Source organism: Typopeltis vanoorti, chromosome 16 (assembly GCF_054136105.1).
Source record: "Typopeltis vanoorti isolate ZY-2024b chromosome 16, IOZ_Tvanoo_1.0, whole genome shotgun sequence".
NCBI classification, from domain to species: domain Eukaryota; kingdom Metazoa; phylum Arthropoda; class Arachnida; order Uropygi; family Thelyphonidae; genus Typopeltis; species Typopeltis vanoorti.
In genome coordinates, this window is record NC_143564.1 from 847,496 (window position 1) to 865,076 (window position 17,581).

Sequence of the window (17,581 nt, forward strand, 5' to 3'; positions counted from 1 at the left end):
AAAATGTGTTCTACGATGAACTGTGACCTACCTCGAAGGCTTTCCTTTGCTATAAAGGAATGCAAACTACAGTCCTACTTGTCACAGACATCTTGCCATAGTTTGTCAAAATAAATGCGTTCTTTGAATGGAGCCAACTTGCAAACTGACCTGCCATGGTACATCAATTACATTTTGCTGTTATAACCAAAAATCTGCATGGTAGAGGGTGGGTTATCTCTTAGCAAATGTTTGGAACACATTCTTACCAATGGAATTGGTAGGAAACGCAGTCTAGAGCTTGGATGCAATGCTACATTAGATTCCAAACTCTCTGGTACTGTCAGTAATTCTGAGGCCTTTTTCAAGCTTTCCAATAATTCTTACCCACATGAAACCATCTAGATGATATCTTTGAGATATTATAAGATATCTAAGTTTACAACTTTATTCCTTCATGAAAAGAGCTGCCTTCAAATGCAATTCGCTTAGCACAGCCTTTTGGCTCTTATTCTGTTCAGTGCTACCACTTAATCCCTTTTTGTGCAATTTGAAAATTTGAATGTATACCTGTTTTTTACTCGAAATTGTCAGTTATACAAATTGCCACAAGCTGATTCGTCTGAATTTGCAGTTGTAATCTTCAGAATAGTGTTCATCCTTAGGTTTTGGGTACCAGTGTATATACTAGAAAGAATAGGAAAATTTACTGATTTCAGATTTTGGAATTGTAGGTGACCAGAACATCGATTAAGTAAGTTACTCCATAAAATTATAAGATAGCTAAATATATTGTTTCCTTTTAGTATTTTCTTCTAATGTTAAAACAGAATTCCTATTGAGTGTATCCTTTCTAGAACTGTCTACTTCAACTCTTAATCCATCAGCTATAGAATTGACTTTTGCTTAAAAATGCATTTTGGAGATGTTATGTTTCCAGTCGTAGTTCTTATGTGAACTTCCATACCAAGTCGTTTAGTCTCTGTTTTTAATTTTCTTCCTATCCATATGTTACTTGGATACTAGTACTTTATACTAGTAGGTGTTTTAAAAATGCTGTTAACTAAAATAATTAATACCATTGAAATTCTTACAAACATCAGATATTTGATGAGTACAGTTTAATCTGATATTATTTTAAACATAAATATCAGTCTCTAGTCAGGCATATAAGCAAGTGCTGTTGGTACAAAGTTATGAAACTGAAATTAATTAAAAACTTCTAAAACACTTGTAAGATTCATAATTGTAAATTATAATTTTTATAGATCCCATTCACCATCACTGAATTTGAATAGCAGTATTCAAATTATCACTTATCATCAAATTTTTCATCATGTGATTTGTACCCTCTAAGGATGTATAGGATATTAGGATAGTATTGCATGATTATGTTTGAATTATTGTTAAGTTTCTATCAACAATTTTCCTTCGGATCAGTATGCTATTTGTCAGAACTCCATTATTGTAGATATTTTATTATTAGTAGTATTATCTGACCTCCATAGAGTCAGAGACTCATCCTGGGTGGTACACACTATTGCACACAATGCTCATCCAACCATGCCTTAAACTGATTCAATATGTCTACCTTCACAACACACTCAGTCAGTGCATTCCATTCACCAACCAATCTCCATGCAAAGAACCTTTTCCTCACTCCTCTGCTCACACCCTCCTTATACAGTTTCCAGTGATGGCCTCTTGTTCTACCCCCCCTCTCCCATTCTATGAAAAATCTCTTGCATGTCAATCTGATAACAACCCCCTGACTAGCTTATATGTCTCAATCATATCCCCCCCCTCTTCCTCATATTCATGAGGCTCTGCAACTTACATTCTCTCAATCTGTCCTCGTACTCTACATTCCAAAGACTACTGACTACCTTTCTGAATCTTCTGTACCCTTTCCAGCATATCCTCGTCACCAAGAAAACCTGGCGATCAAATCTGTGCACAGTAATCCATATGAGGACTGATCAAGGCCTTATACAATGGAGTCATAACCTCTCTATTTCTGCATGTCAGGGTTCTCCGCATCATTGCCATTATTCGATGTGATGTCTTCATAACTTGTGCAATGTGGCCCTGGTTTCAAGTCCTTGTCCACCATCACTCCTAGATCTCTCATCTTCTCTACTTCTGTTAAAGTTTCCCCACCAAGTGTATACTTTGCATCCCATCGTTGCTTACCAAATCTCAAAACCTTAACACTTGGTAACATTGAACTGATAGTTCCACTTACCTGCCCATTCATGCAATCTATTCAAGTCCTCCTGTAATGCCATAACACCCACTCAACTCTGCATTGAAGTTATTACAAATATCACATATTTAATGAGTACAACTTAATCTAATATTATTTTAAACATTAATATCAATCTCTAGTCAGGCATATAGCAAGTGCTAATGATACAAAGTTCTCTTCTTTGGTGTATCAATCCGAAAATTGGTAAATATAGCAGCACATCACAACATCCTGTCTTGTGACTTCCTTTTATCTCTTCATAACTCTTAGAGCCAATTAGCATCATTATGTTATTTATATATATGAAATTCTTGGTCTGCCTCGTGCCCTCTTTTCTTCTACAGTCCCCCTCCTTTATTTCTGTAATCAGTCCCCCATGCCTCAAATGGTGTCCATTTAGGCATTTTCTTCTCTTATTGATGTGTTTCATTAATGACCACTCTTCATGAACTATATTCAGAACTTCTTCATTACTTTTCTTTTCTGTTCAACTAATTTTCGTCATCTTTCTCCAGCACCAAATTTCAAATGCCTCCAACTTTTTCATGTCTTGTTTTGTTAGAGTCCAGGCCTCACAACCATATAATGCAATGCTCCATATGTATGTTTTCACTAGCCTTTTTTTGAGCTGGATGCTAAGTCCTTTACTGGTAAAAATGTTTCTTCTGTTATAGAATGCTTTTCTAGCTAGGATTATTCGTGCTTTAATATCTGATTGGTTTCTTCCATCTTCTGTGATAAAACTTCCAAGATATTTAAAAGAGGATACTTGTTGTAGTAGGTTATTATTTATTTCCAGGTTTATTTTCATTGGATTTGCTTTACTTGTAATTAATAATTTTGTTTTCTTATAATTAATTTTTAGGCTGTACTGTGTGAAGATTTCTTTCATCTTTGTTAGGGTGGCTTTCAGTTTGTTTTCGTTATCAGCTAAAACTGCTATATCATCCACAAACCGTAGCCAGTTAATATCAATTCCATTTATCTGAATTTCAGTTTCTATTAGTTCTTTCAGTTTATTTATTGCATCTTCAATGTACAGATTAAACAATATGGGTGAAAGCGAGCACTCCTGTCTTACACCTCTACATATTTTTGCTATTGCGGTTTTTGTTGTATTGCTGGCTGCTTCTATTAGGTCTTCTCGATGCTTGTAAAGATTAAATATGAGCCTTCTATCTCTCCAATCTACCTTTATTGTTTTTAGGAGGTGAAACATTTGATTCCAGTCAATACTATCGAAGGCTTTCTCAGAGTATTTTGATTCTTCTCCAATCTTTTTGCAATAACTGTTCTTAGAGCTAGGATTGCTTCTCTTGTCCCCTGCTGTTTCCTGAATCCAAACTGGTCATTGCCAACATATTCTTCAACCTTCTTTGTTAGTCTTTTTTGTATAAATTTGAGTAGTATTTTTGAAGCATGTGATATTAAGCTTATTGTTCGATGATTTTCACACTTGTTTGCATTATTTACTTTAGGAATGGGTATGATAGAGCATTGTGTAAAATCGTTGGGGATGATCCCTGTTTCATAAATATCCTTTATGATCTTGAAGGTACAAAGTTATGAAACTGAAATTAATTAAAAACTTTTAAAACACTTGTAGATTCGTGCAGTTAGCCGAGTGGCTATGAGCTTCAAAACCATATGCCTAGAAAAGGAGTGTCCTGGGTTCGATTCCCATTGCTGACGCGAGGAACTTAGGATCTTTCTCAGACATAGCCAAGTTAGCCGGTCTTGGGTGTGGACTGCATTGTTTTTCCTCCTACAAGCAGGCAAACCGGTCTTGAGAACATAATGCCTCTACAGACATAGGATACACCGGGAGGCATAGGGTCAACCACTTTATCCTTGTATAACGGTTGTGGTTATAAGAAATAGAAGCCCTCGACACCATAAAGGTAAAAGAGGGAAAGATTAAGAAAGAAAGAAAAACACTTGTAGAAAGAAGTATAATTGCAAATTATAATTTTTATAGATCCCATTCGCCATCACTGAATTTAAATAGCAGTTATCACTTATCATCAAATGCCTGATTTGTACCCTCGAAGGATGTATAGGATACTAGGATAGTATTGCATGATTGTGTTTGAATTATTGTTAGGTTTCTATGAACAGTTTTCCTCCCCAACATATACGCTCCCCAAGTTTGCAGCATAATCTGCATCTGCAAAACAGTTGCATATCACTAGTTAAACCCATCCCAATATCATTAGCATACAAATTTAACAACGTTCCCAAAACTGACCCCTGCAGTACACCACTAGTGACCTTCCTCTTTTGGGATACTGCACCCCTGTATACAACTTCTGATACCTATCTGACAAGTCACTGATCAAGCTCAGAAGTCTGTTATCCAATCCCATCTGTTTCAGTTTATTTAACAGCATGTTGCGTGGCAGTCTATCAAAAGCTTTTGCAAAATCGAAGTACACCACTGTATATGCATCTCTACTATCCAAAGTATTTGTCACCTTGTTATAGTACATAAGTAAGTTAGTAAAACATGATCTCCCTTTAACATACTCATTCTGATAACCACAGAGGATACTGCTGTTATCAACCCATTTCTTCATTCTACTTCTCGCCCATCTCTCCAGTACCTACACCACAACTCCAGATTTTCAGATTGGCCTATAATTTGAACCTACAGCCTTTATGCAGTGAAACAATTTTACCCTCTAATAAATTTAGTTTAATCCTTTATCCAAGTGTAATTAAACAAAGTTTGCACCTGAAGTATCTTCAGGACTGAGGCAACTCATGGTAAAGGTGGACCAAGCCCTCATCACTCCTTGTCTTCTCTTATTAAACTTGTAAGACTCTTATTAAACAGGTATACCAATACTACTGCCAGTTCCCTGGAACATTCTCTTAAGACATGTGGTGATATGTCATCAAAGTTATTTATTTCCTCAAATTCCTCCTGCTCACTCACAATTAAGCCATCCTCTCCTATGTCCTCTACACTTAAGTTCCTCATGATTCCACCCTGATCAGGATGAAACATCGTTATAAATTTATCACTGATACCTCAACAATGTCTTCTGCAGCAGTTACCATTCTACCACTTTCATCCATTAACATCAGCCCCTACTTAGGGGCTCACTTTAGTGAGTACGGGGTGGCAAACCTAAGGTACCTGATGCTGGACCATGCCTTACTTCATGTAATATACATCTGTTATATTATCTGTAGACTGGTCCCTCCTCTTCCTTTCTTTCTTCTCTTCTTGCTCCTTGTCCCAATGCCATTAGAGTATTCGAGGACTAGGTGGTGAATCTTTCTTATTTTGCTGTGTTATTTCATCTTATGCACTATTGTGAGGCACCAGCCGTCTGGCCAGCTTGGTGCTATAAGGCCAAATACCCCCCCCCCCCCCCCCAATAAGGACAATGTAAATGATGGATCATGTAGGAAAATCCATCATTTACATACTGGCTCATCCATCACCCAGCATAAAAAGGGACGTGTCGTGGACTTAGGCAGAGGGTCTAAAAATGTGCTACAGTCTCTGCCATCTCTACTCACCTCAAGGCCATCTACAATGAACAATGACAGAAGGATATTAATAGGAACATATAACTGCGGATTTCTATGGGATGATAGATTGGAAGAACTGATGAAGGAATTGGACCATATAAAATGGGACGTTGTGAGCCTATCAGAGATAAGAAGGAAAGAAGAAACTCATGCAATTAAAAGATGGACATCTATCTACTCTACCACTGTGAATGTGAAAGAAACTCAACTGGTGGTGTAGACTTCCTAATAAATAAAACACTCAAGGACAATGTCCTGTTTGTTAATAAAATGATATCAAGAATAGCTGAACTAAGTCTTTTCATAAATAAAAGATACCAATTAAAAATTATACGAATATATGCCCCAACCATGGACCATCCATTTGAAATGATAGAAGATTTCTTTGAAACATTAAGCAATTCTAAAGAATTCTACATAATTATAATGGGTGACTTTAATGCCAAGATTGGAAGCAGAGATGACCATTTGAACTCCATTGGTAGATTTGGACAGATGCATGAAACAGGAGAAAGACTTATTGAATTTGCAGAAGAAAATAACCTATTATGAACAGCTTTTTCAAGAAGAAAATGGGACAATGGACTTGTAAAAGCCGAAACAGACAAACCTATAACGAAATAGACTTCATCTTCTCCAACAAGACATATAATAAATAATACCGAAGTGCTTAATAGATTCAATACAGGAAGTGACCACAGACTAGTAAAAGCAAAAGTATGGATCAACAAAAAATGGGAACGGAATAAGCTCATAAGAAAAAAAAAAGTCTAATTTTGTGAATATGCAAAGCCTCTACCACAATAAAAGCTGTTATAGAGAATCACTCAAAAATGGACTAAAAAAGTTAGAGCTACTGCCATCGATGATGCTAAAGGAATCTTAACAAAATCTCTCTTGAATTGTGCACTAGAAATAGGAGGTGTAAAAACTAAGACAGGAAACCTTTGATCTGATGAAGAAAAGAAGAAATATGAAAAGAGGTTTGAATGAGACCAATAGGAGATAATGAGATAGTCAGCAGTTTACTCTTTAATAAAAGTCAACTGCTGACTCTTATTAAACAGGTATACCTGTTTAATAAGAGTCTTACAACAGCACAGGTTCCAAGGGAGTGGACGGAGGGTAAAATTGTTCCACTGCATAAAGGCTGTAGGTCCAATAGAATAGAATATTCAGAAATTTATAAAACTATATGCAAAAGGATGAAATATGAAATTAGATCATATAATACTGAGAAAATTAAAAAAAAAAAACAAAAAAAAAAACAATAGTAATATGAAGGTTATAAGACAGAACAAAGGAAATAGCTGAGGGAAAAAATGGTGAACTTATTAAAAAAAAAAAAAACATGCAATAATCAAAAGAATTCAGGAATTTTATACTGAACTCTACGAAGACAAGGACTGAGACATTGAAGAATTAACTATGGATAACTCAATTGAGGAAGAATGAACTCATGAGAATGATGCCCATGAGATCTTACAAAGTGAAGTGGAAATGAAGAATGGAAAGGCCCCAGGAGAAGATGGAATTGTGGTAGACTTCTTAAAAGTGGGAGGAAGCCCTGTCATCAAATAGCTGACCAGACTCTTTAATAAGTACCTAAAACAGAAAAATTGCAAAAAATTGGAACAATTCACTCGTAATAATAATTTTTACAAAGGACAATAAGGAAGAAATTAAAAACTACAGACCTATAAACCTATCTCTGCACCATATATAAAGTCTTCACAAAAATTATAAATAATAGAATAAAATCTAGGAATCTGGATTTAGGAAGAATTACAATACTTTGGACCATATTCACACATTAAGACAGCTAATTGAAAAATCAATTGGATTTATGTCTGGTCTATATAGACTACGAAAAAGCATTTGATTCAATTAAAACATCTGCAATACCAAAAGCTCTTGAAACCCAGGGAACTGAAAAACCATCTATTGAAACACTAAAACATATTTACAATAATGCAACTTCTGTAATTAAGTTATATAGAAACAGCAAAAAGTTTCCAATACAAAAAGGCATCCGGCAAGGTGGTACTATATATCCCAAACTATTTACAGCTGCATTAGAAGAAGTTTTTAGAAGCCTTGATTGGGAAACAAAAGGAATAAACATAAATGGAGGAAGAGTGCATCATCTGAAATTTGTAGACGATGATGTCATACTAGCAGATAATCTTGAAGATCTGGAAGAAAGACTAAATCATCTAAATGAAGTATTCAGAGTAATTTGATTAAAAATAAATTGAGAAAAAACAAAAATAATGATGAATAAATACATAAACCAAAGAACTGTCAAAGTTGAAAAACCATAAAATAGAATAAGTTACCTTATATGTATATTTGGACCAGTTGTTATCCTTTGAAGATTGCCCAAGAAAAGAAATTGAACAAAAAATTGGTTTCTGGTAAAATGAGACATATTCAGAAGTGATATCCCTATGAGTCTAAAAAGGAAAGCTTTCGACCACTGCATACTTCCTGTCCTAACATACAGGGGAGAAACATGGACTTGAACAGAAGCTCTAAACAAAAAAAAAAAAAAAAAAAAAGCTGAGAACAACACAACATCACATGGAGAGAAGTATGCTAAAAATAACATTAAGAGATAGGAAGACAAATACCTGGATAAGATCTCAAACGGGTGTCACGGATATCATAAAATACATTAAACAGGCTAAGTGGAGATGGACTGGCCATAGTGCTAGATACAATGACAGGAGATGGACTAGAGAAAAACAACAGAGTGGAGACCATTGGATGGAGCAAGATGAAGAGTAAGACCGAGAAGAATGGAGGGATGAACTGGAACAAGTTGCAAGAGCGAGGTGGATGGGAGAAGCAGAAAACCGAGTAGACTAGAAAATCATGGGGGAGAGACCTTCGTCCAGCAGTGGACAGAACCAAAAGGTTGAAGAAGAAGAAAAGAAAATCATTCTTCCTTCTACTTGCCACATATTAAAAAAAAAACTGGGGGTTTTCTATGCCTAATTTGCCAATTTCTGCTCATACTGCACTTTTGTTTTCCTTACTGAATCACTCTCCTGGCTTGTTCTTTATACTCTTCATGTAACTGATTATTACCATTATTCATCTTGTAGTGCCTCCAAAGTACCTTCTTCTACCAGATTTCATGCTTAAGTTCCTCATTCATCCATTTTACACCTACCTTTTGGCCTTCGGTATACATTCACACATTGATGCTGGTATGTATTTCTTTTTCAGTTGATTTGTTAATACACTTCTAACTACATCAGTCTACCAAGATCTTGTTCTTTCTTTGAGTCATTTTCCATCCTGACACCAAACACTTATTTTCTAACCATTCTCCACTCTCATTTTGTTTAAATGATACTGCCTTATATCAGCTCTGCTCACATATTCTTGAATGCTAATACTAATGAATATTCACTGGTTGGAAGCCATGGTTCTCCACTTCTTTATAGTAATTATTATTATTATGTAACACCTCCAGGGAGTCAAAAGACTCATCGAGGGAGGGCACGTACTCTATAGCTCTCCATCTCCATGACTCCACCAACCGCAACTACCGTCATCTACACTCCAATACATCTTCTACACCAATGCCATCTATCACTGCCCACCATATTGATATTCAAATTAACAAAAATTATGTTAATAATTTTCATTTCATATTGCAGACTTCAATTTACTTGGCTATGAAATGCTGTTTTTAAAACCTTCTCTTCTCCCATTCTGTTGTCCGGTGTGAGATCACCTTCCTGCTAATTGAAGGCTTGAAGTAGCTTGAAAAAATTCCATGTTTGGTCTCTAAGAGAGCAGGATTTCCATACTATGTAAAAAAATAAATGAAAAATACAAATATATATATATAATTGACAAAAATAGAAAAAAAAATTGTTAATCCAACTACAATACAAAATACTCTATAGGTTTGCAATTAACATTTCATGGGTGGGAACAACATAAAAAAAATCATTTCAGTCAAAATATTATCAGCATTTTCATCTTCAAAACATCTACTTTGTCTATTGTTCTATATTTAATTAATTTCTTTCATCTCCATGAATTATTCTAATTATTCTATTTGTAGTGCTATAGATGACATTGTACTCAGCTATGTAGTGAGCATATTAGAGTCTCTTGGGAGTCCTGAAGCAACTGAAGATGCTTTTGATGTTGAACAGTTCTCAGAAATGATGAGTGCATATATTCCTACTTTTGCATCAATTAAAAGGTAACAGTTTTTATATAGACAAAAATTTTGTGTAGTAGTTAGTATATAAAGTTGGATAAAAAAAAATTAGTTGAAAGACTTCAAATATTGCATCATGGGATAGGAAGTTGTCTTCACTTCCTACCACATGAAAGTGAAGTTTTCAGTGCATCTTGTTTAAATAATGGTTTTCAGCTAACTGAACGCTCATTTAGCTGAAAGCATTATAATTCTAATTTTATTCGCCTATTCTCTAATTTGTTCCAGAAAAAAAAAATCAGTATGATTTTTATCCATTATGACATAAAAATACATTAGTTCTGTGGGTTATGGTTTTCCTAATTTTTTATATCATCATGCTTTCTTCTTGCTTTAAGTTTCAGCTTGTTGATCCTTTCTTTGTGGTTACATGGTGATCAAAATTCGTTATACAAATTATGGAAGCATCTACTGTGTTGAAGTAAAAACTTCAGTTTAATATAAACCTAAATAATCACTCAACGTTTTGACCTTCACATTAAGGTCATCATCGAGGGAGGACACCTACTCTGCAACCCTCTGTCTCCACCGCTCAATTTACCAACTACAACAAACCGCAACTACACCAACTCCATCTGCTGCCCATTGCCACCACTAGTAATTTCACAGACAATCACAAACATCATTGCCCACAGAGCGGGATTCGAACCTACAGCCTTTTGGCTGGAGAGCAGATGCGCTAACACTCATACACACACACACACACACACACACAACGAAACAATTTATACTACAATCTACAGGGCATGCTAAGGTTAAATTAATTTAGTCAACCATTAAAACTACTGGCCTGACTGGTGAAAAAAAAAGTAACTTTTAATGCAACTTTAGCTTCTTTCTCTGTATATATATATGTCTATACTCTAGATCAGGGGTAGGCAACCTTTTCAGACTCACGGGCCACATTCAACTTATTTTTAAAAATTGGGTCGCAAGCGTTTAATTAATAGAAAATAGTGATTAAAAAAATACTTAAGTAATCAGTTTTTATTATATCAATCTTAAAACACAGAAATATTTAAAGTACGAGATATGAAACAATGGAAATGAAACTCAATGAAAAATTATTATCATGTAAAAACAAAGTAATATAGTTTATGCATCACAATATGCATGTCTTTGCTTAATGTGACCTTTGTGATTGTTTTCCCTCAACCAAATTATCTAGATCCACTTGATAACCTAAGCTGAAAATTTAAATCGAAGCATGCAAATATTCATCAGTTAGTCGAGAAGAACATTTTTTTTTTCTAAAACTCATGGCAGAAAATGCTTGTTTGCATATGTATGTGATTCCAAATGCGACTATCATCTTCTTTGCGAAAATGATTAAAACTTCACATTTTTTTGTAAGCATCGATAAAATTTTTGGATATTTTCTAACAAAAATGCGTTCTTTAATGTTTCACTGTGTTGTAATTCCAAAACTTTTGTCTATAGTCGGTTTGGTACATCATCAAGGGTTCAAAAATAATTGCATTTCAATGCTATTTTTATGAAAATCCACAAATCTTATTGAAAATTCCATTTGTAAAATATTCAGTAATATCAACAAACGTTTCCTTTTGTGTTTGCCATCCAACTGTAGATGCAGATTTGCAACATATATAATGATGTAGATTTTCTTCCATCATATATTTCTTCAACAGATGTAGTTTGCTTTCAAAACTTTTATGTCAGAAAACAATTCTACTAGTAATTTACCTCGGCCCTGGAGGGTCAAATTAAGTTCGTTATGATAGCTGTAATGTCTACCATAAATGCAAGAGACATGCTCCAAATTTTATCCAATAGTTGTGGGACAGTATTTTTGTGTTCCGTCATGAAAATATCTATTTCTTCAAGTAAATTAAATAATCTTTTTAGCACAGCACCTATACTTAACCATCCAACAGTTGAGTAGTAGATAACGTCCTCTTGAATCTCCATAATGATGATAAAATTTTACGGGCCACATGCCATGTAAGCATGGTCAACCTTTTATCGGCTGCATGCAGGCTGTCGTTTGCCGACCCCTGCTCTAGATCAGTGCTTCCCAAACTTATGGAGGCCAAGGCCCCCTTTGGAAAAATTAAAATATTTCACAGCCCCCATCAAGAAAAAAAAATTGTAATACAGACATATATTATTATAATATTTATTGTATTTATATTCAATACAATTTATATTCAAGAATTTGCATTTGTATGCTTTTTTTGTGCTTCTTATCAATACCTTTTGAAATGAAACGAATAAGGATATATTTACTAATATTCATTAAGCGCTGAAATATGCAGGAAGCAAAATTTGTGAACCAACACCAATGTGTGATTTTTAACATTAAAATATAAAAAATAACAAAAAAGAAATAATAAATAATAAAAATTAAATACATTTCAAATTTGTTTTCATTATTTCATGGCCCCCCCTCAACAAAACTTAAGTCCTCCAAGGGGGCCGTGTCCCTCAGTTTGGGAAGCGCTGCTCTAGATGATGACCTTAATGTGAAGGTCGAAATAAAGTAAAACTTAAGGCCAAATTTCATACTTTAAAACAACTGCGAGATTTGAATTCCAATCATACAAATCAAAATAATCAAGATATCTCTTCCCTGGAAAACAAGTTAGACGAGGAGCAACCAACCACATGCTAGCAGTAGTCATCAGATCAACCTTTCTTGCCACACCTTAAATAATAACGATCAACTTGCATTACTTGATAACAGAACTGTTTATAAACTGGATGTTATATACCACACAGAAAGAGGCATTAAGTCTCTTCCAAATAATATAGCTGATAAAATTCGTTTATAAACCAGCAATGTGTTGAATAAAAAGAAAACTATATGTAGCAATTTTACAAAAACAGAACTAGCAGCAATCAAATCATTAAAAGCTAATCAAGATATAATTATAACAAAGTCGGACAAAGGTAGTGCAACGGTCATCCTTTACCGATCAACTTACATTCATTAGATGAATCAATTAGTCTCTGATAACAGCACCTGTCAGCTCTGTGAACTGCAACCCAATGAACAGGATAAAGAAAAAAAATGTGAAATTACTTAAGTCTATCACTTCTTGGCTGTCAGAGATTGTTAAAAAACTTATACCCATTCTCCCAGAATATATGGTGTTCCCAATGTACGCAACCTTCCACTTCGGCCAATAGTTGAGGGAATAGATAGCCCTAATTATCACCTAGCCAAGAAATTAGTGTCAACACTCAAGGAGTTGGTGGGTCATTCCCCCTCCTATATGAAGAACACACAACACTTTATGAACAAAATTAAAAACAACTCTTGGCAGAGATGATTTATTAGTCAGTTTGATGTTTCTGCCCTTTTCACAGATGTCCCAATCAGTGAAACAATTCTCCTCCTACACAACAAATTTCCTCCCAACATTACAGCTCTCTTTGTCCACATACTACATTCTGGTTAGTTCGTGTGGCAAAATAAATTTTACCTACAAAAAGTAGGTATGGCCATGGGCTAACCTCTATCCTCCCCAATTGCTAACTTTTATATGGAAACTTTTGAGCAATGTGCTCTTGATTCCTTTATTCTAAAACCTACAGTTTGGCTTAGATATGTTGACGATATTTTCGTTATCTTGCCATACAGTCGCCAAACTTTAAACAGATTCCTTAGCCACCTGAACAAACAACACGAGTGCATACAATTTACTATTGAAATTGAAAATTAGAACTCGCTCCCTTTCCTGGATACACTAGTCACACCCTTCCCTCAGGCTGGCTATCCTTCACTATTTACCTAAAACCTACACATCATCATCATCCATTGTCGATCCACTGCTGAATGAAGGCCTTTCCAAGATTACTCCAAAACTCTCTGTCCTAGGCTCTCCTTTTCCATATCACTCCTGCAAATCTGATGATATCATTAATCCACCGTGATTTAGGTCAGCGTCGTGGTGGATTTTCCTCTCATGAATCCAATCCAGCACTTCTTTTGTCCATCACTGATCTTGTCTTCAAGCAATACGCCCAGCCCATTGCCACTTCAGATGTTTCACTCTTCCTATGATGTCAGAGACTTTGGTTTGATTTCTTATCCATGTATTCCTTTTATGATCCAATCTTGTGATACCAAGCATACTTCTTTCAATACTAAATTGTGTTGTTCTTAATTTTTGAATTTCCTTTGCATTCACTGTCCATGTTTCACAACCATATGTCAGTATAGGAAGAATACACTGGTTAAAAACTTTTCTCTTCAGCCATAATGGTAGTTGGCTTTTCAATATTGAATGTAATTTTCCAAATGCTTTCCACCCAAGCATTGTGCACCTTTTAATTTCATCCGTGATATTTTGTTCCTGATCCACTTGTTTAATTTCCTCATTATTGATTTTTATTATTTCTGGTTGGACATAGCTATTCAACATAACTTGGGTCTCTGACTTATGCTCAATTAGCTATTGAGCATAACTGCTGTTCTGCTAGCAATTTGGAGCTCATGGATACAAGTCTGTAATTCATGTGCAGTTAAAGTAAAGATAACTACGTCATCTGCAAAGCGTAAATGGCTTAAATATCTTTCATTTATCTTCAGACCTTTCCTTTCCCAATCAAGAAGTTTGAATATTTCTTCTAGGCACGCTGTGAATAATTTTGGAGATATTGTGTCACCGTGTCTTATACCTCTCTGTATTCCCACAGTAGAGATGTTTTCATTGAAATGAATTGCTGCTGTGGCATTGGTGTATGCTGATTTGATGGTTCTGATGTAGGGCTCCTCCACTTGTTGGCTTTGTAATGCTTTAAGTATTGCACAAGTTTTAAGTGAATCAAAGGCATAGTCAATAAAACCAAGACATAGTGGTAATTGATATTCATTACACCGTTCAATAATCTGCTCTACAACTTGAATATGGTCCATTGTACTAAAGCCCCTTCGAAAGCCTGCCTGTTCTTTTGGTTGTGCTAGGTCCAGAGTCGCACAAAGCCTATGAGCTAAGACTTTTGTAAACACTTTGTAGACCACTGATAGTAGAGTGGTAGGTCGTCAAGTCTTCTATCTCACCTTTTTTATGTATCAGAATTATTTCTCCACCTGTTTTTAGAAGTTCCCTCACCTGCAATTTTCCCATTTTGGAAGCTTTGGATGCTCTGCATGACTTCTTCTGGTAGAATCTATGGTACTTCTGCTGTGTCGTAGTTGTCTTCTTCTTCTTCTTCATTTAATTCACCATCCCGATATAATATTGAGCAGAATTCTTCAGTTCTTTTTGCTATAGCATATCTATCTCTGGTGATGGTCCCATCTTGTAGTTTGACTGCAACCATCTGTTTGCTGTTCATCAATTGCTGTTTGGCTTTTTTGAGACTACAGTTGTTTTCAGTTGGTTGTTGTATGAATTTACAATTGAATTTTCTTATTTCTTCTGTGATACGTTTTCTGATTGTTTTACACAATTCAGTGTATTCAGTTTTATTCTGTAGGTTAATTGATTGTTTCATTTCTTCATAAGCTGTTTTGTTTCTTCAGAGATTTTGTCTTGTTTCTGTTCTGTGGTACCAGCTATTTCAAGTGAGCATTGTAAAAGGTTTTGGATAATAATGTCATTACTTTCTGATTGATCAGCATTGTCATCTATAATAAGATGTTTAAATCTATTGTTTAGTTCCTGTTGGAATATATCTTTTTTAATGTTGAGTTTGTGTACATCTATGTTTTGCTTTGATCTCTGAAACATTTTTCTTTCTTTTTGGCAGTTTATTTGGATTTTACTGCATACCATATGATGGTCAATGTTGAAGGTGTTTATAACAGAACAGTCTTGAGAGATGTTTTTCTTATTGCTGAGGATAAAGTCAATTTCACTAGTTTTTCCATTTGGACTTTTCCATGTCCACTTTCTATGTGTTTTTTTCTTGAAAAAGGAATTCATGATATACAGGCTTTCTTTTTCTGCAAATTCTGTTAACCTTGCTCCTCTGTCATCTCTCATGCCATATCCAAAATTTCCCATTGGGCTTTCATCTGAATGTTGAATATACCAATTCTAGCATTAAAGTCTCCCATTACAATTCTGAAATGATGTTTTCCTTTATTGTAGAGTTGGAATACATCATGATAGAAGGCTTCAATTTCTTCGTCAGTATGACTTATTGTTGGTGCATAGACTTTGACGATCTTAAGAGTGTATCTTTTCGAGATTTGAAGAACAATACTTACTATTCGATCGGATACACTGTCAAATTCTATTATATTGTTTTTCAGTTTTTTGTTGATCAAGAATCCAACTCCACTGATTCTTTCCTTATCTTGGCCTCTATAATATAATATGTCTCCATTTGTTAATCGAAAAATTCCTTCACCATTACGTTTGACTTAGCACAGTCCAAGAATGTCCCATTTTAGTTGCTTTAGCTCTTCAGTTAGTTCAGTTAGCCGTGCTTCACTGCTCAGAGTCCTAAAGTTTAATGTTCCAAGGTCTAGTTTCCAATGGCAGCATGATCTGGTTATTCTTAGCACCCTCTGCCTTCATGTTTAACTGCCTGCTGCCATAGATACTAACAATCCAGCCTCCAGGGAATAGAGCCATTTTATTTTTGTCGGATTCATCTTAGAAGGTTAGGCCATAAATTCACCATGCTGGCCAAGTATATATTGGCCGGTATGTGCAGGAAAACCTATACATACTGGCCAATATATACATGCTATCTCATATCACCACTGTTTGCAAAAATTTAGTTAGTCATTAACATCCTCAAAAACAGAGTTATAACAATTTGCTCTAATGAACAAGCTCATAAACAAGAATTACAAATTATTATTATTTATTATTATTAGACATCTCCAGGGAGTCCAAAGACTCGTCGAGAGAGGGCACCTGCTCTACAACTCTGTCTCCACCAACTCAATCTGCCAACTAACTGCAACTACACCAACACCATCTACTGCCGACCACCACCACTACTAGTATTTCCACAGACAATCACAAACATCCATGCCCATGGCGGGATTTGAACCCGCAGCCTCTTGGCTGGAGAGCGGATACGCTAACCACTCTTCAGCCAAGGCTGGTTAGCGTATCCATTATTATCAATACACTTATAAATAATGGCTATAGCAATAATACTATTAATAAAGTTCTTCATAAAACTTCATCAAAAAATAATATAGATTACAGTAAAACCATAGCTATTCCATGCATTAAAGGGGTATCAGAAAAAATTAATACAATCCTACACTATTACCATCTTAATGCCACTTTTAAACCACCTTTAAAATTAAAAAACATATTCAATTCCTCTATGGATCCTCTCCCATTGGCACATCCTGGAGTTTATTGCATCTATTGCACCTGTAACTTACCTTATTTTGGGGAAACTGGACATACATAAACGACACATTGAAATTAACAATTTTGGTGAAGCAGGCCTCTCAGATCATGCTCTTAACACCCTACACCAAATTTATTGGAAAAGTACTTGCTCATTACGTCGTACAAAAACCGTACAAACAGAAATTTAAAGAAGCCTGAGAAATTTTGATTAACCACCCTAATCTTAACAATAACGGTGGCATAAAAATCCCAAAACTTTGGATGGCACAC

At 35.2% G+C, this 17,581-nt stretch overlaps 1 protein-coding gene across 5 annotated transcripts in view; it reads left to right on the forward strand.

Annotated features, from left to right (window-relative positions):
• The window catches only part of LOC150097825 (CUE domain-containing protein 2), a 408,650-nt gene that overhangs the window by 155,572 nt on the left and 235,497 nt on the right, over nucleotides 1-17,581 (forward strand). For all 5 annotated transcript variants that reach the window (XM_090406327.1, XM_090406324.1, XM_090406326.1 and 2 more), the window contains one exon: nucleotides 9,855-9,998. In XM_090406327.1, the coding sequence (XP_090262453.1) occupies nucleotides 9,958-9,998 (41 nt within the window). In that variant the 5' untranslated portion in view covers nucleotides 9,855-9,957. The remainder of the gene's footprint in view (nucleotides 1-9,854; nucleotides 9,999-17,581) is intronic.